The sequence below is a fragment of the Saccopteryx bilineata genome, chromosome 8 (assembly GCF_036850765.1).
Source record: "Saccopteryx bilineata isolate mSacBil1 chromosome 8, mSacBil1_pri_phased_curated, whole genome shotgun sequence".
In the NCBI taxonomy this organism is placed as follows: Eukaryota; Metazoa; Chordata; class Mammalia; order Chiroptera; family Emballonuridae; genus Saccopteryx; species Saccopteryx bilineata.
The window spans coordinates 7,531,906-7,554,996 of NC_089497.1; the positions used below are offsets into that span (position 1 = coordinate 7,531,906).

The 23,091-nt window shown below is 49.5% G+C and overlaps 1 protein-coding gene across 1 annotated transcript in view; it reads right to left on the bottom strand.

The window, feature by feature from the left end:
• Positions 1-316: 316 nt before the first annotated feature.
• The window catches only part of MINDY4B (MINDY family member 4B), a 63,109-nt gene continuing 40,334 nt past the window's right edge, over positions 317-23,091 (bottom strand). The window contains exons 7-13 of the mRNA XM_066240789.1: positions 22,790-22,955; positions 21,944-22,009; positions 17,283-17,353; positions 15,205-15,277; positions 14,098-14,259; positions 2,897-3,077; positions 317-459 (exon numbers count right to left, since the gene is read on the bottom strand). Coding sequence (XP_066096886.1) covers positions 317-459; positions 2,897-3,077; positions 14,098-14,259; positions 15,205-15,277; positions 17,283-17,353; positions 21,944-22,009; positions 22,790-22,955 — 862 coding nt within the window. The remainder of the gene's footprint in view (positions 460-2,896; positions 3,078-14,097; positions 14,260-15,204; positions 15,278-17,282; positions 17,354-21,943; positions 22,010-22,789; positions 22,956-23,091) is intronic.

Consider the following 23,091-nt stretch of genomic DNA (forward strand, 5'->3'; position numbering starts at 1 on the left):
ACCCCCGGGGAGAACCGCACCAAGAAAGTACCGGTTTGGAAAGAACATGCCGGAAAGAGACTTCACGTGCTCTTCTTAATAAGATGAAAGAGCTAGTCTACCTGGGTATAGAGGGCACATTTTGCAGACCTCCCTGTGAGGAACTATGTTTCTATTGCAATGCTGAGAACAGCTGCTGAGGGCTGCACAGAGACCAGAAAGAAAATATATGCTAATGGGGTTTTTCTGGGGCAATGTGGCTGTGAAACGATCCCCCCACCATTACTCTTTGTGTCCCCGCAGTGCTGACACTTCGTTGAGCATCCTGGCCCTCTCTTTAGGAAAAGGGAACGGTCCCATTCCAGTTGACGGTGGCCTCTCTCCACTTGGTTCTGATCGCCATCTCCACCGGGGAAAACCGCCTTTGTGGTCCGTGTCCATCCTCGCACGGGTCCCTCTCCCACTGATGGGAGTGAGTGTCTGCGGAGGAAGAGGCGGCACTGAGTCCCCAGCGCGCGTGCGCCGTCCCAGAGGAAGCTGGGCAGGGAGGCCAACAGGTGGTGCAGGTGGGAGCTGGGCTCGGCCAGCGTGTGTGTGTGTGTGTGTGTGTGTGTGTGTGTGTGTGTGTGTGTAGGATGCCTCATAGAGAAGCCAGGTAGCTGTGTGTTTCAGAACATGCCTATTGGTGAGCCATGTGACACACGTGGCAATGCCGTGATCTAACACACAAAGCCAGGTGTGGCTCACCGGATGTGGTTGGGATAAACAGGAAAACAGGAGCGCTCTCACATCTCGATGCTTCCATGGGTACGTCTGCATTTTGGGGTAAAGAGCCAGGTATTCTGGTAAGGTGGTCTAGAACTGGGTTCAAGGCCCAGATTTATTTCATACAAGGTTTGAGAGGGTACAGAATATCTCTGAGCCCCATTTCTTCAGTTAGTAACTATTAGCCACCTCCATTTCCTTTATGTAAAAATAGATACAGTATCTCCCTGGTATGACCCTTGGGAGAATTTAATGGGATGTTTAATACCAAGCTTTCAACAGTGCCCACGACAGAATGCTTGTGACACACGTGAGCTAATAAAAAATGACGCTTCCCTGATAGCGCCTTTTAAGGGACACATTGTCGATGTCCTCTTAAATTAAATGGGCTAATGTATATTTTTCATATTAAAGAGAAAGAATCAGGAGCTGCACACATAAATCAGTCACTGAGATCCTGTTCCAGAGTCAGTCATAATAATGAACAGGCCTGGGATGTTCATAGGGAGTCAGATCAAATCCACAAGACTCCCTTGGTGGCCCAGTGACCTGACACAGACTTCCCCGTGCTCATCACCTGTGTTCCCTTGTTCACAGGGTCAGTGTTTAATGCCATCTCACCGTTAGTTAGTCTCTCTACCTCATGGCTTTAAAAAAATATATGGTTGAGCCTGACCAATGGTGACGCAGTGGATAGAGTGTCGACCTGGCATGCTGAGGCCCCAGGTTTGAAACCCAGAGGTTGCCTGCTGGAGTGAGCCTCATCCAGCTGAAGCACAGGGTTGCCACTTTGAGTGTGGGATCATCCATTGAGCCCAAGGTGGCTGGCTTGAGCAAGGGATCACTGGCTCTGCTTGAGTCCCCTGGTCAAGGCACGTATGAGAAGCCATCAGTGAACAACACAAGTGCTGCAGCTATGAGTTGATGCTTCTCATCTATCTCCCTTCCCACTCCTCCACTACCTTGCTCTAAAAAAAAATATATATATATATATATATATATATATATATATATATGGTCTACCAGAAAGTTCTGTCCGTTTCTATCACAACAAGTTTCGACATGTAAGCACATGTTTATTTGGTGCATGTGTGCCTCTCTATTTTTATCACTTAATATATACATACTGACGTAGCAAATTAACTAAAACAAAGTTGATTCACTTTAGTCTTATGTGTGAAGCCATAGTGTACCCATAGCTACTGATAAAGTTCATTTACGCCACTGTAATTTTTACGAATTTCAACAAGGGAGAAATGCTACAGAAGCATGTCTGTCACATCCACCATATTCCCCGGACCTAGCACCCTCCGACTATCACTTGTTTTTGTCCTTACAAAATCTTTTGAAGGGCAAAAAATTAAAAAATGAAGAAGATATCAAACAAGCACTGGTTTAATTTTTTGCATCAAAAGATAAAACATTTTTCAAAAATGGGATATACAAATTGCCCTCATGCTGGCAAGAAATCATTAATAATAATGGCAATTATATTATTTAATAAAGTTTATTGATGGTAAGAAAAATTTGTATTTTGTTTTATTACAAAAACGGACAGAACTTTCTAGTATATATATATATTATATGTGTGTGTGTGTGTGTGTGTGTGTGTAGAGAGAGAGAGAGAGTTGGAAGTGAATGAAATGACCTGTGTGGTTGTCTGCTTCTCCCCTGGACTAGAATCTCCTCATGTTTGCTGACTGTGCCTTTCCTCAGTTGCTTCCCTAGTGTTTAGCACGATGCCTGGCACCTAGTAGGCCCTCATAAAGGCATTGTGACTGATCTAAACAGAAATGCACAATCAGTTGGGTTACTTGTGTCACTGGATGGTCATGTGACCTTTGGAGGTGGCCAATTGGAAACCCCTCCTCCCGATTCATTAATTTTTCCTGCTCCTCCCGCATGAAAGGCCACGTGCTCAGAGATAAAAGAGCCTGGAGAAGGCTCCTCGGGAAGGAATTTCCTGCCACCTTTGGTTTGTTTTTGTCTAACCTATTAGTTATTTGCTCTTCTGTGCTCCTCGAACCCCCTGCTCTCAGTGCCTGGGCCCACGGGCCCACCCGCCCACCCATGGCTGCGTCTCTGAAACCCCGCCTCCGCCCGCAGGGCTCCCCGCTGTGAAGGCATGGAGTGGACCGTGTTGCTTGCTCACCCACGGTGAGCCGGGCCGGCCCGCCCCGCGAGTGCTGCCCCGCGTACAGGTGCAGCTCAAACAGCCGCTCCGCTCTCCAGTCGGACAGCAGCTGCCTGTTGGTGCTGAAAAGGACGCTGTGCCGCCCACGGATGTCGCACAGCCAAATCGGGAACTTCGGCGTCTTCAGCCTGCTGCCCACCTGGAGGGGGAGGAGCAAACGCGGGTGAGTGGGAGCACACCTGGCCGGCTTGGGGGCAGTGTTTGCTACATATGTCCTCGTGACCAAACGTGCCCTCGTGGCTGGGCAGGGAGACCCCACGCGCCGCCTGGTGAGCACGGTTGCACTGATGAATGGAGTGTCCGGGTGGTGGTGCTGCAGTGTTACTCGGAGCCGGTTTTATTTAAACCGAAGGTGGCGTCCTGGAGGAGGTGGGAGACACCTTTGTATGGTTTTGAAGTGAAGTAGAGCGCATGATAGCGGAACTGCAGTGTGGATGGAGGGACGGGGTAGGAGAACTTCGGTTGGTCTTTGTTACTGACTGGAGTCATGACTTCTCTCCCGAGGAGAGGACAGAGCACATCCAGCACGTGGCCGGACTTCTAGCGACACTAGCCATTGAGACTATGGGGGAAAGATTATTTAGGACAGAAATAGAGATGGTTTTAAACACATAGTAGAAAGAAGCTGCTGGGACATGAAGTGAACACATACACACTCACACTCACACTCACAATACACACACACATCTGTATGTGAACATGCAGATCAATTGTGAAAGTGTATTTAGAGCTGAATGTACTAGTTTAATATTAATAGCTCTAATATAGTAGAGCTTACTGCTAAACTCAGGTTATTATCTGTTTCTTAGTTTGTTTCCCAGGCAACTGTGGCTTGGGCCTGGAATTCTCATACCTAGCGGATCAGATTCCCAGAAGTGCCATTCTGGGGTCCCCGAGGTGAAGATGTCCTGCACACTTCAGTAGCCCCCGGGGTATCATGATATTGTAGCACACTTCTATTAATAATAGCGGCCATTTTGTTTAAAGAGTCAGGAAAGCACATAGTTGGTTGTTTTTTTTTTAAGATTGCCATTAATACTCATTAACATTCAAGACAATTTTTCCCCCTACTTAGACAAACAGGAGCTCCGTGGAAAAGCCGTAACATCCCCTGACAGCAGGGAGAGCAACGGGACCCTGAGCCCTGGCATGTCTTCCCAGAACGGGAGAATTCTGTCTCTTTTCTTCTCAGTCCTCAGGGTTGTACTGTGCGCTCAGGAACAAATTCTGTCTTAGGCAGCATCCAGCTTTGAAACAGTATTGCGTGTTTCGTAAACCCAAGCATTAAAGGCTAATAACTTGGATAGCTTGATTTCTCAATAACTCTTTTCAAATCTCCTCATTTTTCTTTAAACTCTTCACTGTGGGCGAGGCGCTGAGTCAGAAATGCCTTTTTGTCTTTACGCTGTTCACTTGTCACTACCACTGCAAAATTCTGTTACTGTATTTGAAAGGAACGACCTCAGTTTTGGTTTACAGTTTGAAAGGGGTGCAAGCCCAGTACCGCAATCTGGACCTGCTCAGAGCGGGTACAGGGTTTACTCATCTACTCAAACTCCAGGTGGCCCCTCTGGGGGGCGTGGAACGTGGGCACCTCACATCTCACACGGAGGCAAGCCGCCCCCTGGCTGCATTGGAAACGACGCCCTGAGGATGCCTCACGAAAGCTGCCGCACATGTTTACCTCCCAGAATCCACCCCCCACGCTCCAAACAACATCGTAGCGTTCATTAGTCATAACACAAGCATTTTCTTTCTTAGGCCTTCTTGCATGGCACCTTCTGTACGAACGGTACGTGCAATCAAAACCTGATCTGCAGGACGTGGAATTTTGAAGGGTTGGAAAACTCGGAGGAACGACTCAGGGCTGTTCGTACTACGATGCCGCTCCTTTTTTGAACTTCCGGTGGGTAGTCTGGCTGATTTGAAACCAGCACGTGTCCCTGTAGAGCACGGGTCCCCAACCTTTTTTGGGCCACGGACCGGTTTAATGTCAGAAAATATTTTCACAGACCGGCCTTTAGGGTGGGACGGATAAATGTATCACGTGACCAAGACAAGCATCAAGAGTGAGTCTTAGACGGATGTAACAGAGGGAATCTGGTCATTTTAAAAAAATAAAACATCATTCAGACTTAAATATAAGTAAAACAGAAATAATGTAAGTTATTTATTCTTTCTCTGCGGACCGGTACCCAATGGCCCATGGACCGGTACTGGTCCACAGCGTGGGAGTTGGGGACCACTGCTGTAAAGTATGACTGGTTGATGTAACAGAATACGGACGCGTGATACTGTTTCACCGGATCTTTGTAACATAGTCAAAGTCCAACTGGCACTCAGATAACATACTCCTCAAGGTGCTCGCACCACACTAGGGTGCCTTTATGTAACGAGGCAACTGTTTTCTCTCCCGGACTCAACACTATTCAAGATTTTATTAGAGTAGGAGGGAAATGAAGGACAGTTGACTCTTGAACAATGCGGGAGGGGGGGTTGGTAGAGCTGACCCCGTGGGCAGTTGAAAATCTGCGCACAACTTTTGAGTCACCCAGAACTTAAGCTGTCCCTCTTAGTATTAGCAGGGGATTCGTTCCAGGAGCCCCGTGGACACCAGAATTTGCTAATGCTAAGAAGTCACTTTTGTAAAACAGTGCAGGTCAAGGGCATACAGTTGGCTCTCAGTACCCACAGACTCCCAGCTGCGGATCGAAAACAGTACAAGTATTCATTGAAAAATAATCCACGTATAAGTGGATCGTGGAGTTCAAACGCATGTCGTTCAAGGGTCAAGTGTATAGTTATAAACACAACAATCTCCGCCCCCTGGAGTGACCACACAGGGGCGCCCCACTGAGCAGGGGAGAGCCTCGCTCGCCTTGGGAGATTATGAGGTGAGGGAAATGTCATCCGTGACTGTGATGGTACTTCGGGCGTTAACTCTAAGAGGCGAGCGTCATGATTGGAGCCGAGAACACAGCTGGCATAGAGCGAGTCCTAAAAAACACAGCCAAGCACCGTCCACCCCACCCTCCACCTCCGGCGGAGTCCGGCCCCACGTCCCAGCCCCTTCTTTTCTCGGCAGAGTACCTAATCTGTCTGGGATTTCCAGTCAGGAATTTGTATTGCTTTTAGATAGTTTACCAGCTCCCCCCTGGCCATCCCCAACCCCCCGCCAAGCAGGATTCTAAATATGTTTTACTGGTGAGATTCCGCCGATGCAGAATTTGTGCGTGCTGCCTCATGTTGCCATGGTAAAAAGGAAATTAAATTGTGATCCAGTGGTACTATAAATAAAATACCTTTCTTCTTAAGTTCACTCATTGTGTAATAAGCCTGGTAGGCTCAGCATTGCACGTAGCAACAGAGCCTTTCATAACGTGTATCGTTTAAGCCGATGTCAAATTATAAGGACTGGAAAAAGGGTGGACAAATGCTAACCCTAGAGGGCAAGAACTGAGTGCATGTCACCCCCCCCCCCATGCCTTCTAGAACAGTGGCACTTAGAATGTGCCTTTGAATAATGACTTGATATTGTTAGTCCCAAGGCCCAAGACTGGTGGTCTGAACAGAACGGGTTAACAACCTCGTGCTTTCTTTGCTGATTCCCGGGGACTGTTTGTTCACGTGTGTAACTGATAACGGCCGGGCTCTCCTCTCTGCCAACCGGGACACGGCAGTGATGTCGCTCCTGTGAGCACGTCCGTAGGCGTGTCGCCATGTTTGCGGGTTGTTCCCCAGCGAAGGGGGCGGAGTGCACGGGGGCAGCTCCCCTTGGGACTTCTATGGTTGGATCTCCCCGTCAGGCTCTTCTGAGGGACAGTGTGCTGAGGGACAGGGGGGCCCCCGGGGACGGTGTGTGCTGTGCCAGGGCTGCTGGGGGAGTTGTTCCAGCAGACCTAGATGGCTTTGGTCCCTTCTAACAGTCAGAGCTGGGTTTTCCTCTCGGCGGCAGGTGCAGAGATAATGCGAGCCTCCCCAGGCGCTCCAGATGGTGTGAGACTCAAACTGCGTTCTGTTCTCACTGAGGTGTTGCAGCCTCGCGCAGAAACGGGGTCTTTCCAGCAGAAACGGGGCAGGAGGCCTCGGCAGGGCGCTTCGTCTGGTGGGGAGCCGGCTGTGTTCCGCGGGCACTGCCAGTCTGGCGGGCTCTGGGCGGCTTGCCATGTCATCGAACGCGAACTCCCGCCTCCTGTTATTTTTTTAAATCTCACCCGCTGGGCAGTGACATGGGGACTGAAACACGTGTGTTTCTGCAGCCTCTGCAGTTTTGTCACAGAGAAAGGAGAGGCTCGCTCTGGGGAGACAGACGCCACGTCGCGGGCTGGGTTTCACCCCCGCGGAATCGGTCAGGCGGCACGCGGGTTGTCTGGTGAACTCGGAAACCTTTCTTCTGCGAGGTTTTTGTTATCGGTACCTACATTTAACCTCTCCGTTTCTGGCACCCATCCTGAGTGGGAGCCCCCGGACGCCCGTCCTGCGCTCACACACCCCGTTGGCACGGTCACGGTGCCCCGTATGGGGTCACCCTGCCTCAGAGCAGAAAGGAGGCGTCGGTCCAGGCGTGCTGGGAGCACTGTTCAGAACCCACGTCTGGTTCTTTCCTGAGCTGCGTTCTGCTGTGCCAGGTGTTTCTGTCTGCAAAACCACATTGTGAAACATTAGACTCCCGGGTACGCTGCAGTCAGAGGGGTCTTCGGGTCCGGGCGTCCCCCTCGCACACGGCTGATAGGCGCGGTCTGCCAGACCAGCAGGTGTAGGGGCAAGACACTGCAGACAGTGTGCAGCCCAAGCCCCTGCCGTTCACAACCAGCGCACACTGACGAGTGCTTTAGCCTGGAAGCCAACGGATGAAGTTCTAGCTCGTTGAGCATGCCCACATCTGTCCTAAAGCCTCCCCATGAAGCCACCACCGCCACGAGGTTACAGCACAGCCTCGATGCACCCGTAACGCTGTCGATTGTGTAACACAAGTCTACATCCATAGGTAGAGCTATAGGTAGATATGATAGGTTATAAAAGGGAGATATGATAGATTATAAAAGCACTTATTTAGACTATACTTCCAGAAGTGGGCATTTTGTATTTACCACTTCATCAGAAAACAAATAAAGGTGACCATGATGGCCAGCATGGCACAGTGACTGGAATGTGTGTGGACTTCGTATCTTAGATCTGGGGTCACTGCCCTGGCTCTGACACTTACCTCGCTGGTGGCCTTGGGCAGATTCCTATACCTTTCTTAGTTTTGAGTTTCTCATCCCTAAATGAATGACCAGACCACAGACAGTAGACATAATGAACACTGGTTATCACTTTGAGTAGAAGGGAGGATTAAATGAAATAAGGTATCATTGTAAGGGGCTCAGAGAGAGGCCAGCATACAGGACCTGCACATTCAGGGGGTGTGAGCACAACAGTGAATAAAAAAGCTTTGTATACACGGGAAGTCCTCACTCAGTGCTGTTGAGAGGTTCTGAGGCTTGAAGCACAACAACAGATACTGAACCCAAGTTTAGCACAGACTAGTGGATATAAACAGGAGTTAAATTTCGGTGACGTCTCATCAACGCTGTGATTAAAAACACCATGGAATGAAACAACGTTATTCGAGGACCTGCTGTACTATTTTCTGTAATTACCCTTTTCAAGGGTGGTGAAAAAATATAAAATTATCATACATATAAAATCAGTGCATAGATAATTATATTAATAATGTGGATGAGTGATGTATGACTTTTATCCTAAAATAATGAGCTGATAGAGAAAGAATAAAAAAGCGCTTTCGGATAAAATAAACTTTATATGTATAATGTACGTGTCTAACATATTCACAGATCTCAGCAGTTCAAGTAAGAGAACCAGCTGCCAGCCTGTATTTGCTCTTTAATACGTTTGTTCTGACGCCGGACTTCAAGAGCGTAACAGAGACAACTTCATAAACATCCTGGGGGTTCAAGCCGTCAGTGTACCATTTCAGGTGACTTTCACCGTGGCCAGGATTCCCAGGGGTCTCCCTGGGGACAGAGCGCTGAGGCCACAAAGGAAGGATGACAAGTCACGTCGGTAAGATGGGAGCGGTGTAGATTTGATTTCGGTGCGGATTGCGGAGCTGACCGCGAGCGTTTCTGTGTCCTGGACCCTACCCGACAGGAGTGGGCACGTGTGGTGACGTGGCGTGCGGCCTGGCCCACGCGCCCTCGTCCTGCAGGAAGCGCTCATTTCCCCTTCCACTCAGCCTCTTCACTGACACTAAGGCACTGGCGAACATCTACTTTGTTTTTGGAGACTATTTGAAGACTGGCAGGTAATTTTTGTTAGAGCATGATTTAATGGTCCTATTGGTCTGAGCTGACTTGGGTAGAGAGAAGCGTGATCCAGAGGAAACGGTTGTACTGGATGCCGATAGATTCTTGACTCTTGAGTCTCCCCTCTCCCTCCTCCCTCCCTCCTTCATTCCCTCCCTCCTTTACCTTCCTCCTTCTTTCCCTCCCTCCCTGTTTCTCCCTCTCCCTTCCTCCCTCCCTCCTTACCTCTTTCCCTCCTTCTCTCCCTCCCTCTTCCTTTTCCTCCCTCTTTCTCTCTCTCCCTCCCTCCCTCTTTCTCTCCCTCCCTTCCTCCCTCTTTCTCTTTCTTCCTCTCCCTTCCTCCCTCCTTCCCTCCCTCCTTCCCTCCTTCTCGCCCTCCCTCCTCCTTTCCCTCCTTCCCTCCTTCCCTCCCTCCTTCTCTCCCTCCCTCCTTCCCTCCCTCCTTCTCTCCCTCCCTCCTTCTCTCCCTCCCTTCTTTACCTCCCTCCTTCTTTCCCTCTCTCCCTGTTTCTCCCTCTCCCTTCCTCCCTCCCTCCCTCCTTACCTCTTTCCCTCCTTCTCTCCCTCCCTTTCCCTTTCCCTCCCTCCCTCTTTCTCTCCCTCCTTCCCTCCCTCCCTTTCTCTCTTTCTTCCTCTCCCTCCTTCCTTCCTTCCCTCCTTCCCTCTTTCTCTCCTTCCCTCTTTCTCTCTTTCTTCTTCTCCCTTCCTCCCTCCTCCCCTCCCTCCTTCCCTCCTTCCCTCTTTCTCTCTCCCCTCCCTATCTTTCTCTCTCTCCCTTCCTCCCTCCCTCCATCCCTCGCCCCCCCCCCCTTGGTGGCATATTCTTCAACACGGTCCCTTCTCTCAGAGCAACTTACTATCTGTTTAGCAAACACCTGTTTAATTGTAATCTAAGATACGGTCTGAAACTTGTCCTCAGAGCCTTGTAAATGTGCAAAGGAAACAGAAAGCTGTCAACCGTTCTGATGCTGATTAAAAGAAGATACTCATTCTTGTACTGTCAGTTGAAATAGCTAGATTTCCAGTTTTCCTCACCATAGATTTAATGATCTAAACATAACGAGACTCCCCCTCCCCCCTTCCTTTAGAGCAGTGGTTAATTGTGTCTCCCAGGGGACATTTGGCAGTGTCTGGAGACATTTTTGGTTGTCACACTGTGGTGTCGGGGGGTGCTACTGGTGTCCAGTGGGCAGTGGCCAGGCATGCCGCTGGACACCCCCCAGTGCACAGAAAGCCCCCTCCTCACCAAGAATGATCGGGTCTACATTGTCAGCAGCGCTGAGACGGGGCAGCCCAACTCGAGACCAGCCCTTTCTGACCTGGACGGGGTGTTAGAATCTCCCGTAGGCTTTAAAAAATTCTGATGTCAGGGTTTTCCCCAGACCAAATAAAACAGTTATCGGGTAGGCCTGGCCAAACAATGTGTGGGGCCCAGTCCAAAATGAAAATGTTGGGGGGGGGCTTGCTCAAAATGTATTAAGAATTTAAAGATAGCGAGAGCAAAGCACTAAACCAAGTGCCCGGGCCTTCTCGTCCGGGGCCCTGGGTGACCACACAGGAAGCGGACGCTGTTCTGGGTACGATGTGGACATTGATAGCTGAGAAAGCTCTCCAAGGCGACCAGACTTTAAAAGACACCTGACTCAAGGAGACACATCGATGCACATAAGCATATGCAAACATGGTCCACATCCTAGATCATGGGGGAAATGCCAATTCAGACAACAGTGAGATACTAACGCACACCTATCAGAATGCCCAGCGGCCAGAACACCGACAATACAAACGCCGGGGAGGATGTGGAGCAGCGAGAACTCTCACCCTGGCCGGTGGGAATGCAGAATGGCGCAGCCCCTCTGGGAGTCCCGGGCCTTTTCGGATCGGCTTCCTCCACTCACTAACATGCGTTTACGTTTCCGCCATGTGTTTTCACAGCTTGAAGGCTCACTTCTTGATAGCATGAATAATCCTCCATTGAAATACTGTCAGTTATAATCCAGTGAAGAAATAACATTCCACTGATACTCTACAGTTTATTTAACCCATCACCTACAAAGGACAACTTGATTGCTTCCAAGTTTGGGCAAATTGGAATAAAGCTGCTATAAACATCCATGTGCAGGTTTTTGTGTGGCTATACGTTTTCACTTCCTCTGGGTAAATACCAAGGAGGGGAACTGCTGACTTGTGTGTTAAGAAAGTGTTTAGTTTTGTGAGAGGCTGCCCAGTGGCCTTCCCCAGTGGCTGTGCCATTTCTTGCCTGCAGCCTTCCAATCACAATTGGCGTGTGTGTGTGTGTGTGTGTGTGTGTGTGTTGGCCTGTGCATGACTTCACTGTTGTACTGGACATCGAGCCTGACAATTCGCAGAGGCTGAATGGACACGACTGGGTAAAGCTGTGTCCTCTTCTTCTTCCTCGTCTGCCACTGGAAGTCTTGCATGTATATCGGTCCTCTTGGCTTTCCAACAGGCTTTAGCACTCATGACTCTGTTTGTTCCTCAAGTCAGACCTGTGGCTGCAGGACAGGTGTCAGGACACGAGTCTATAGGTGAGGAAGCAGGCTCAGTGAGAGTCAGTGACTGGCCTACATCACAGCCCTGTGAACGGCAGGGCGGGGCCTCCAGCCAAGTCGCCGGGTGTCTGGGCCAGGGCTGTGTCTGCATGCTGCAGGAACGTCCTTGCTTCCATACCAGGTTTCCAGAGGGTGTGTTGGTGCAGGTGACCACCGGGGGCGTGCGGCCTGAAGCCAGTGGCACACGGCGGAGCTTTTAAAATAAAACATGTTTATTTATTGAAATATGTATTGGGGGAAACAATAGCATTTCAAGTCCGTGGCTTGTATTACTGCTGCAGAAAAGGTTAGATTTGCGTTTTTAAAGCGAGTCGATTTAAAGAAAACTAATAAGCAAATAATTGCAGAGGTGGGGTGGCGCTGTGGCAAAGCTTATGAGTTACCTACTCAGATGACTAAACTATGAGCAACACTGTTTTAAATGTTTGCAGTTTATAGTGAGAATATAGCGCAATAGTATTGTATAAGAACGTGGTAATATTAGCAAAGCACTAAAATTCCTATTGTGGGTTTTGTGCTGCCACACCTTGAAGCTTGCCCACCCTGTGCATCCTGCCATTTTCCTCCAAACTGCGTCTCGGCATGCTGCTGGGCTCTGGTAGACACCAAGTGCATGACCGTGGACATCAAGGGACCTTGTGTAGTTGCAAGAGAAGGAGAGGATGTAAAGTGAAGTCTAAAACTCCCCTACTCTGGCTTGGTTTTCCTAGTCATTATATGTATAACAGATTGTAAAATGAATTCCAAAATATCTGGAGCAAGTGATTAGGAACGTTATCATAACAACAAGGGCACATTCCCTGTGCGGGGCATATTCAAATACAGACCTTCCCATGCATACAGTGGATGGAGCTCTGCACCAACTGTGGTGAAGGATGTGTATTCAATGACACACAAAGATATTTGTGTTAAATGAGAAAAGCGGGTTTTAGAAACAAAGACTAGAGAACATTATATTAGAAAAAGAGAAGGAAGCATTTTTGAAAGGCTTGACTCCCCCCCCCCCCCCACCTGACCCGAGTAATGAGATTGGGTTCAGATTTTTTTACTTTTATCTTAGCTGTCATTCTCATGTTTTTCTACAATGGACCTAGATTTCAAACTTGAGGAATAACAAGCAAACTTTTCAAACACGTCCGTACACAGAGTATACTACTAATTGTGCGGTAGCTGCACGCCACTGGCTTGCTGCCGCCAGACGCACAGTGGTGTGGGTGTCTTGTGAGAGGCTGATTTCATACGACGCGTAGCTGGAGCGACCAGGAGGAGGACAGATGGATGACGCCATAGGTGTACAAGGGCAGTGTCGTGTGAAGCCCGCCCACAGGAAGGGGATTGTGAGACGCACAGGCGAGTGGAGGGCAGGCTGGGCAGCAGCAGGGGCCTCGCTGTGCTGATGGTTAGGAGAGGCTGGGCATGGCGAGGCCCCGGGGTTTTTTGTCCTTGTCACATTGGATTACATCCCAGCTCCTTTCAGGAACACTCCAGAGACTTAGTTGCTTTTCACAGACTCCACCTTGCCTTCCCTGGGTTTCAGGATGAAACGTTTTTGTTTTTGTTTTGTTTTGCGAAAATAGCACAACAGCATCTTTGACTTGTGGTTTGGGGGGGTGGGTCTATTTGCTCTCTCTCCTCTTTGCTTTTGTGGCGTCTCATCTCACTTCGTTATCCCCTGTGCTTTCCAGGGGCACCGTCTGCGGACTGGGTGTGGGAGGCCATGGTCCCCCGAGCTGGGAAGCTGGGACAGGACTTTCACAAGCGGGCGCCTCCCCCTGTGCTGTGCGCCTCACACGACTATGAAATGATAGTGAATGGCAACTGTAATCGAAAAAACAAAAACAAAAAGAACAGGTGGACCCCCCCCCCCCCCGTGGTGTTTTTCAGGCTCTGAGCAGTAGATAGAACATGTGCATTTGTTTGCATAAATAAAGTATAGGTAGGGTATCCATCCGCTACCCACCGCGCACTGATTTCTGAGAGGGGGCGGACAGCTGGGTGTGTTCGCGAGGGGACTTTCCTTTTATCTGTGTATTTCCGGTTTGTTTTTAAAAAAATGATTTGCATTTTACTTGTATTATTTGTATACCTCTATATACATAAAATAGATAGAATAATATGAAGCAAGTAAGTTGGATACTTCTGTTTAGACCTGAAAGTTTCAGACGCATGTGTGGTAGGTGGAAGGTATGCAGGAAAGGAGTAACTGCGTTAGTATAGAGACTTAACAGATGTCACTGTATTCACACGCCTGTGCGGTTGAGAACCGGGACACACTCACCTGTGAAAGACTCTCACCCTCGGAGGCGCGCTTACCCCACTGCAAATAGCCGATGTCACTGCGGGTCAGGACGCCGTGTAGTATTTCTTGAGACTTTCCATTTTGATAGCCATTGAAAACATTCGGACTTGCTCTTCCAGTTAAAATCATGTTCACAACTGCCTAGATGACATATTTTACAAATATTTTAGGTAGTGATGATATAAAGACTCAATTTCTTTTTTGTTTTAAGTGAGAAGAGGAGAGACATACAAACTTCCACATGCACCCCCACCTGGATCCACCCAGCAAGCTCCCTATCTTTCAATGCTCTGCCCACCTAGTGGCCACTGCTGGTTGCTCCACAACCTAGCTATTTTTAGTGCCTGAGGCCAAGGGCCCCAGGAGGCATCCTCAGCACCCAGGGCCAACTTGCTAGAACTAATGGAGCCATGGCTGTGGGAGGAGAAGAGAAAAAGAGGGGGGGGGCTGGGTGGAGAAACAGATGGTCACTTCTCCTGTGTTCCCTGACCGTGAATTGAACCCAGGACATTCACACGCCAGGATGAACTCTCTACCACTGAGCCAACCAGCCAGGGCCTCTTTTTTCTTTAAATAATAATTTTTATATGACCATTTTCACTGAAAATAATGAAATCCCGGTATGTAAACCTGGAAAAATATATGCCATGAACATTTGGTGGGGTTGAAACAATAGTTTGTTGACTTTTTTCTTGAGCCATACCCCTTATCTTCCCATGTGCCCAGTTGGATCCTACTGCTCACCCTCCCTTTTACTTTTCTGTTAAACTTTGGTTTCCATAGTTAAGATTTAAGAAGCATGACGCTGTGATGTTTTTATTGTACTTTTCCTTCAGTTACCAGGGATTCCTGGTGGGTCTTGGCAAGATATCTTCTAATGTTCCTAGAACCTCAGGGATGTAGGGCTCTCAGAGGTAAACTAGAAAGGACTGTAATGGAAGTTGGAAGATAGAATCTGATGATAAACTCAGGGTAGCATCATATATAGTTTTTCAACGATAACTTGATCGCTATGCACTTTCAGTGGAAAAAAAAAAAAAGCCTAATTCAGATTCTACCACAGGAAGCCCAAGTCTTCCAACCTACCTGGCTGCATAGGAAGCCTCCAGCATGTGGCTGTAACAGGTGGATGGTGGAGACATCGAGGTCCTTCTGAAGCCTGCAGAACGGGAAAGGCCATCAGCATTTGGTCAGGGAGGCTGACACAAAGCAGCAGTCACTTGGGCTCAGCTGTTCACTGTCCCTCCTGTGTACCTCGCCTGTTCCCACCTCCCACAGGAAGAGCTGCTGGGCCTGGGGCCTCACAGGAGAAGCTGTGGGCGCACGTGGGAGCAGCCAGTGACAGTGGTGAAGGGGGAGGGAGAAGCCACAGACCTCACATGTTTGGGTCCCTGTGTGTGTGCTCTGGTGCCGCTCTGAGACAAGGGACACTTGGCTTAGGGTGGTGACACATGACTACTCCAGACAGTGCTGGCAGAACGGAACAGACAGTTCCAATGGACAACGCCAGCTTGGGGTTTAAGTCCATTTCTCGGCTATAGAGGGCAGCCTCTACTGTTTCATCAGGGACCAGGGGTTGGGTTTCTACCCGGGACAGTGTTCAAGTCAAGGGGGAAGGTGACACCTGCTGTCATCCAGAGGGAGGTGCTAAGTGCAGGTCTGAGAGCTGTATGTGTTCGTGAAAAAAATCCATTCACAACTTCTTGACTAGAGGTCAAGTTCTTCTGCGAATAAGGCCTGAAGACTTGGGTCAGGTAGGTGGCTGCCTTGGCTAGGTCAGGGATAATTCAAGGCAGAGCTTCTCAAAGTATGGCATGATTTTGGATAGGATAGATGTGAGCATTTAAACTTTTTTTTTATAGTGATGTGTTCAATATATATTTTCTTTAGCACAGCAAATATATGATTAAACAATCTTCCCCCTTGATTAAGAGAGAGAGAGAGAGAAGAAGGGAGTGAGAGAGAATAGCATCAACTCGTGCACTCATTGATTGCTTCTCATATGTGCCCTGACCAGGGATGGGACCCACGACCTTGGTGCACCAGGAAAATGCTTCATCCACTGAGCCACCCAGTCAGGGACACAAATACATGATTTAAAGGATATTGACATTTCTGAAGAAGTTGATATTTAGATGTTGTGTTGATGTAAAGAAAATTTAAGGAAATGATAACACGGACCACAAAAATGTGGTGGCGATGACAAAACTACAGAGGACAAGTTTTGGGAATGCTGCTTCAGGGCTGGTAGTTCTTCCCTTCCGGGGGCTCCCTGCCTCTCTCAGGGACCCTTCCTCCTGGGGAATCCACTAGATTCACTGTCTTTACACCTCGTCCGGCACATCAGGTACCGGCGGGGACTTGCCCAGTCGCTCTGTGTCCCTCTTGTCTTTCTGAGACTAGAACCTGCCCCAGGTCAGGGACCTAGCTTCGTTTATTTGTAGATATTTTCCACAGTGTCAAGAACAGAGCTTTGCATATCATACAGACAAAATAAGCACTTCTGAATCTATTTTATTGTGCATAGGAATAATAAAATGTGTTATATGAAAATGTACAAAAAGCTCTGCCATCTGCCAACATTTACAACTGCAAGAAGAAGGAACTGCCTGCTGAACCAGAAAAGCAGATTCAGACTCTCCTGACGATGTCTACTTACCCATCCGTGTGGCCAACGGAGGACAGAAAACGACATACCAACAGAAGAGTGACCACTAGGAAAATATTGCACTCATGTTTCCAATAGGGCATGACAATATCTTCCAACGACAGACTACATGGTTTATGTGACCCCCCAGAGCTAGGAAGAAACAGTGCAAACATTTGTAAAATGTTTGTTTTTAGTGAGACAGAGAAAGACAGACAGGAAGGGAGAGAGATGAGAAGCATCAACTCATATTTGCAGCACTTGAGTTGTTGGTTGATTGCTTTCTCATATGTGCCTTGACCAGGGGCTCCAGCCAAGCTAGTGACCCCTTGCTCAAGCCAGCGACCTTGGGGTCATGTCTATGATCCCACACTCAAGCCAGTGACCCTGCGCTCAAGCCAGATGAGCCCGCGCTCGTGCCCGCGACCTTGGGGTTTCAACCTGGGACCTCACTGTCCCAAGCTGATGCTCTGTCCACTGCAGCACCACCTGGTCAGAAAGTATTTGTAGAACTTACCTTTCAAATGTTCTAGAGAAGATCAGGCTGTAGAGAAACAGGATGACACCATGGCTTCCTTCTCCACTGAACTGTTGGGGAAACAAAAGAAAAGCACGTTTCCAACAAGCAGGGCAGCGACGTGTGCCTGTGGCCACGAGTTCAAGGGCTGGCAGCCGGAGAGCGTTCTTTCTGAGCTGCTTGACAGACCGCCGGAGCTGTTCCTGTGTCCCGGGTCCGTCCGCACTCTCAGGTGCCTTCCCCTGGCGTCCGGCCCGCCAAGGGCTCCCTCACTCTCCTGGTTTTCAACCTCTCTTTCTTCCCAGCACTTCTGTGTTCTCTGCCCAGCGGGGCGAGATTCAGCGTGTCTTTCCATTCTCCGGAGGGCACCCCTCCTGGTTGCCCCATTAACCTCAGGGGGGAGCGGACGGGCTTTGTAGAACTAGCTTGGGTTTATGCAGACCTCGGTTCAGAACCAGTTCCCCATGAACAAACTCCTAGTTACCCAACGTCTTTGAGTTTTCAACCTCCTCATCTGCAACTGCAGATAAAAATGCCTCTTCCCCGGGGTTTGTAGAGAAAGCGAAGTGACCTACCTTGGCGCTCAGCGCGCGCTAGGTCCACGGTCCCACTTCTTCTGCGAGGCAGCTCTCTGTCTCTTTCCTGGTCAGGCTGCGTGTCCCCACAGAGCCTTCTGCACAGGGGTCAAGTCCCCTCGGCCTCCTGGGTCAAGTCCGTATTGACCGGCTGGCATTCAGGGCTCTCGGGCATTGGCTAAGGCCCGTGCTTTTCCTTATACAGAGGCATTTGTCCCCTTTGCTCTCTGTGACCCGACAGGAGAACGCACTTCTGTGCCATAGGAACCAGTGCCCGACAAGTTCCGGTGCCTGGGAGCCATAGAGGACCCGCACGGGTGTGCTGCCAGCTGGCAGGGGGCTGGGGGGCTGGGGCCATGGACAGCGTTGGCATGGGAGCTCCCGATCGCGGCCGCAGCAGATGAGCATGCACTTGGGGCCTTAAACCATCACGGATCATCACTGGACTCTTCAAATGCCCAGCAAGCCTGTGTCCCATCCGCAGGCTTTCTGGGAGACTCAATTTCCGTTCCCTTTTTCAGTTTCTGGGAGCCGTCCTGTTCCGCGGCTTGTGACCCCACATCCCATGGCCTCTTCTGCCTCTGCGCCGGGTCACGCCTCTTTCTCTGACTCTCCTGCCATCTCGTTTTCCTTATAAAACCCTATGATTAATCGAGCCCACCAGGATAAGCAGGGCCATCCCGCATCTCAAAATCTGAAACTTAATCACATCTGCAAAGTCCTTTCCACCTGTCTGGTAACGTCTATCCCAATTTGTCGAATGGACTTGTTGTTGGCTAATTGAGGACGGGCCAAGTTATACGTCCAGCGCAGCCAGATTTTCTGAAATTACTTTTTTTTGGGGGGGAGGGGGAATTAAAATTTAGGTTTTTAAAATTTATTTTTTATTATTCATTTTAGGGGGGGGGAGGAGCATCAACTCCCATATGTGCCTTGACCAGGCAAGCCCAGGGTTTCGAACTGGCGACCTCAGCGTTCCAGGTCAACGCTTTATCTGCTGTGCCCTCACAGGTCAGGCTCTAGGTTTTGTTGTGGAATTTCCTAATTGTTTTTTGACTATTAGTGACTCATATTTTTAAAAATATAACCCCATGGGGTTAATGTCAGCAGATACAGGTGTATTCCTTTCTGACGACTGTGATAACCGATTTCCAGACATTTGAATGACTTATGACAATATTTATTTATAGACAGATTTATTCTGTCATGGTTCTGGAGGCCATATGTTCTAAATCAAGGTGTCAGAGCGGGGCCACGCCCCCCTTCCCTGACGTTCTGGTGGCTGCTGACCATTCCTGGAGCCCCTTGTTGGGGAGATGCGTCACTCCATTCTCTACGCCCATTATCACAGAGTTCTCCCTGCATGTCGGGTCTATGCCCAGATTTCCTTCTTATAAAAACACCAGTCATTGGATTAGAGCCCACCCAAATCCAGCATGATCTTATCCTAACTGGCTAGCATCGGCGAAGACCCTACTTCCAAATCAGAGCACACTCACGGGTACTGGGACTTAGGACTTAAACATATCTTCTATTTTTTTTTTTTTTTTTTTATTATTTATACCTTTGGCATGAAGGTCTCCATTCACACTCTTTTTTTTTTTTTTTCTCTCTCTTTTTTTTTTAAATTTATTTATTCATTTTTTAGAGATGAGAGAGAGAGACAGAGAGAGAGAGAGAGAAAGAGATAGAGAGAGAAGGGGGGGAGGAGCTAGAAGCATCAACTCCCATATGTGCCTTGACCAGGCAAGCCCAGGGTTTCGAACCGGCAACCTCAGCATTTCCAGGTTGACGCTTTATCCACTGTGCCACCACAGGTCAGGCCATATCTTCTATTTTTTTGGTGGTGGTGGGGGGATGCAATTCAACCTATAACAGTCGGTCTGCTGCTCACAGGTAGCCCTCCGACCGCTAGCTTCAGCTCTGTGCTTTAAGGTGGGACCTAGAACGGGTGCATTTTGATAGTGCCCGGGGTTTGGTAAAGGTCTGAATGGGGCGGATCACAGGAGCAGCCCCTGGTCAGGGAGTGATCTTCAGCATACGTACGCACCAAGCTCCGCCTGGCTCGCTAGGGAAACGGTGCTGACCACGCCCCTGCGTGGCTCTGGCTGTGGGCAGCCCGGTGCCACGCCCACCGGCGCTGTGCTGTGCCGTCTGCTCCCACTTAGGGCCTTCACGACTTATTGCAACTCCACGCTTAGCCTTGGAGGGGATAGCCTATGTGTAGCTTCAGCTCTGACCCTCTGCTTCTCAGCTCCAGGGAATCCCTTGCAGAGGTGGGGGGTCCTTCCGATTGGCTCAGACTCTCCTAGGTCTGAGTTGCAGAGATGGAAGACAGGGAAGGGCTTGCCTCTTGCAGCTGGAAGGGCCATTTATTTCTTACGTGGCTCCCCTCTTTCTCTCTGTGTAACCCCATTAGACCTCTCCTGCCCACAAGGAAGAGCCTCTAAGCAGGCTGCCAGCTTAACATTTCATGTCAGCTATTTAAAATCTATCATGGGAGTTCTGTGCATTTTGTATCTCGTTGCTATCACAAAGGAGCAGAAATTTAGCGGCATAAACAATACAGCCTTATTATCTACGGGTCTGGTGGTCAGAAGACTGAAATGGGGCTTACGGGGCTAGGATCACGATGTCAGCGGGGCTGGTGGTCCTTCTGTAGGCGTGAGGGGAGACTCTGTTTCCTTCCCTTTCCAGCGGTCAGTGGCCACGCCCACATTCCCGGTCCGTGATCCCTGTCTTCTGTCCTCACCGCGGGCCCGGGCCGCTGGCAACAGTGGTAGCACCCCTCTCACATTACACCACTCCTCCCCTCTCTTTGGCCTTTCTTTCTCCTCCATGTGTAAGGACCCTGTGATGACCCTGGGCCCAGCGGGGTCATCCAGGACACCCTCCCTATGTTCAAGTCAGCTGATCAGCCACCTTGGCCCCCCTTGGCCGTGTCATTTAACACTCACGGGCTCCAGGGGCTGGGGCGTGGACCTCGTTGGGTGGACCATTCTTCTGCCTGGCACACAGACAGTGGGAGGGGTCGGCCCCAGGGGACCAGCTGAATCAAGGTCTTAGATGGTGAGTGGGGCTGAGAATCCACGCCCAAGCTTTCTGCCTCTGCGGCCTTCGGAAGGAACGGCGCAGTGAGTTTCATGGGTTCCAGTTGCCCCTTCGGTCCAATCTGAAGCTGTATGGCTTCATGGCGATCCTGCCCACGGACCTCTGCTTTCACACTGTGGGGCCCCTGGTCTTCAAAAAAATCAACTTTCATTTCTTTCTCTGCAGAGGAATCTTTGAAAAAACAAAAACAAAAACCTTCCATTTTCAACCATTGTTGTCTTTCACTTTGTCCCCATGCCACCCAGGGGGTGGGGCAGAATCACCCAGGGGAGGGCACTGTGGGGAAGGTGCTGACAGAAGAGGGGACACTGGTCCGCCTTTTTTAGACCGGAAGTGATTTCCTTAAGAGTCAATGTGAGTGCTCATTTCGACAATTTAGACGGGAGCCTTAGTTATCTACCATTTTGGTGTTTCATTCATTAGATGAGGCAAGCCTGCTTTAACACTTTAACATTCATTCTTCCCCCAAAAGAAATCTTGACTGCCCTAGCTGGGTAGCTCAGTTGGTTAGAGCGTCAACCTGATACAACAAGGTTGCAGGTTTGATTCCCCAGGTCAGGACAATACAGGAATCAACCAATGAAGGCACAAATAAGTAAGACAGCAAAGCAATGTTTCTCTCTCCTGTTCCTTCTCTCTCTCCCTCTCCTCCCCCCCACTCTCAAATCAATCAATCAATCAATCAAAATTTAAAATAAAGAAATCTTGGTATATGCCCTCTATAGTGCTATTTTCTGGGTTTGATTAGCCAAGGAGAAAGGAGCATTTTTGAGGGGCCTGTGCGCAATCTGCCTCTTTCTAGGTTACGGGGCGGGGCAGATGGCTTCCTTTCTCTCCTTCCGGCCTCCCTTCGCCCTCAAGATGACCTGGTTTTCTTAACAGGCATCATTAAAAATACCCTTTGTAAAAGAAGAAAAATGACTCCTGTAAGATCAGTTCAACATAAAAGAATTACCTCCATACTTAAACACTTACACATTGTAAATGATCATAGATGAATTTCTCAGTGGCTTCTCTCTCTAACACTTCAAACAGCCGGAGCTATAAATCGGGCATAAAAGACAGAAATGAAAAGGGAGATGAACGTTACAGCTCTGAGATGTCGACTCACTGTTAATACCTCAAGGGAAATTTTTTTTTTGTTTCATTGAGAAATCACATTGCTGGAAACTGGCGGATCGTCTTACACAAGGTCACGTAAAACACACAGGGTAACACTGGATGGCCGCTGGTCTTACTTCTACACCCCTCAGTTCTTTTTTTGTTTATTTTTTTGTGTGGCAGAGACAGAGAGAGTCAGAGAGAGGGACAGATAGGGACAGACAGACAGGAAGGGAGAGAGATGAGAAACATCAATTCTTCGTTTGTTGTTCACTGATTGATTTCTCATATGTGCCTTAACTGGGGGAGCTACAGCAGACTGAGTAACCCCTTGCTCGAGCCAGCGACCTTGAGCTCAAGCTGGTGAGCTTTGCTCAAACCAGATGAGCCCGCGCTCAAGCTGGCGACCTCGGGGTCTCGAACCTGGGTCCTCCACATCCCAGTCTGACGCTCTATCCACTGCGCCACCGCCTGGTCAGGCTGGTATGGGCTATTCTTGACTGTGGTGAATTCTGGAAGAAAGAATCCATAGGAGGATTCTTTACTTTTGCTGCTGGCATCACTTGCAACCATTGGTCCTTGCCTCTTGGGACGGTGACCTTGGCCACATCAGACCCGTACCGGGCGTTGTAGGCTCCAGCTGCACCTCCAGGGAGGGTCTGGTTCTCAGTCAGGCTCCGTCGGCCCTTTCCCTGGCCGGACGGTGGGGGGTGCACTCACCCGCTCAGTGAAGTTGTCCCCAGTGTAGTCAGGACTCGAGGCGATGGAAGTGTCCTCAGTGACAAGACAGATGGTGGCCTTCTGAGCGTCCCCTGCTGCCCACAGGAGACCGGCGAGCGCTGCAGCCAGGGCTCGCTTCTGCTCCTGCTTGCTGATCGCACATAAACTGCAACGCAGGGGTGTGGCGGGAGGGAGACCTTGGGATGGCCTGTCCCCCAGCCGAGGGCCGGGGCCTCTGCTTCTGCGATCCCTTCTGACTACAGGGTCGGTCCATTTGGTTCCTTCATCAGCCTACATTGTGA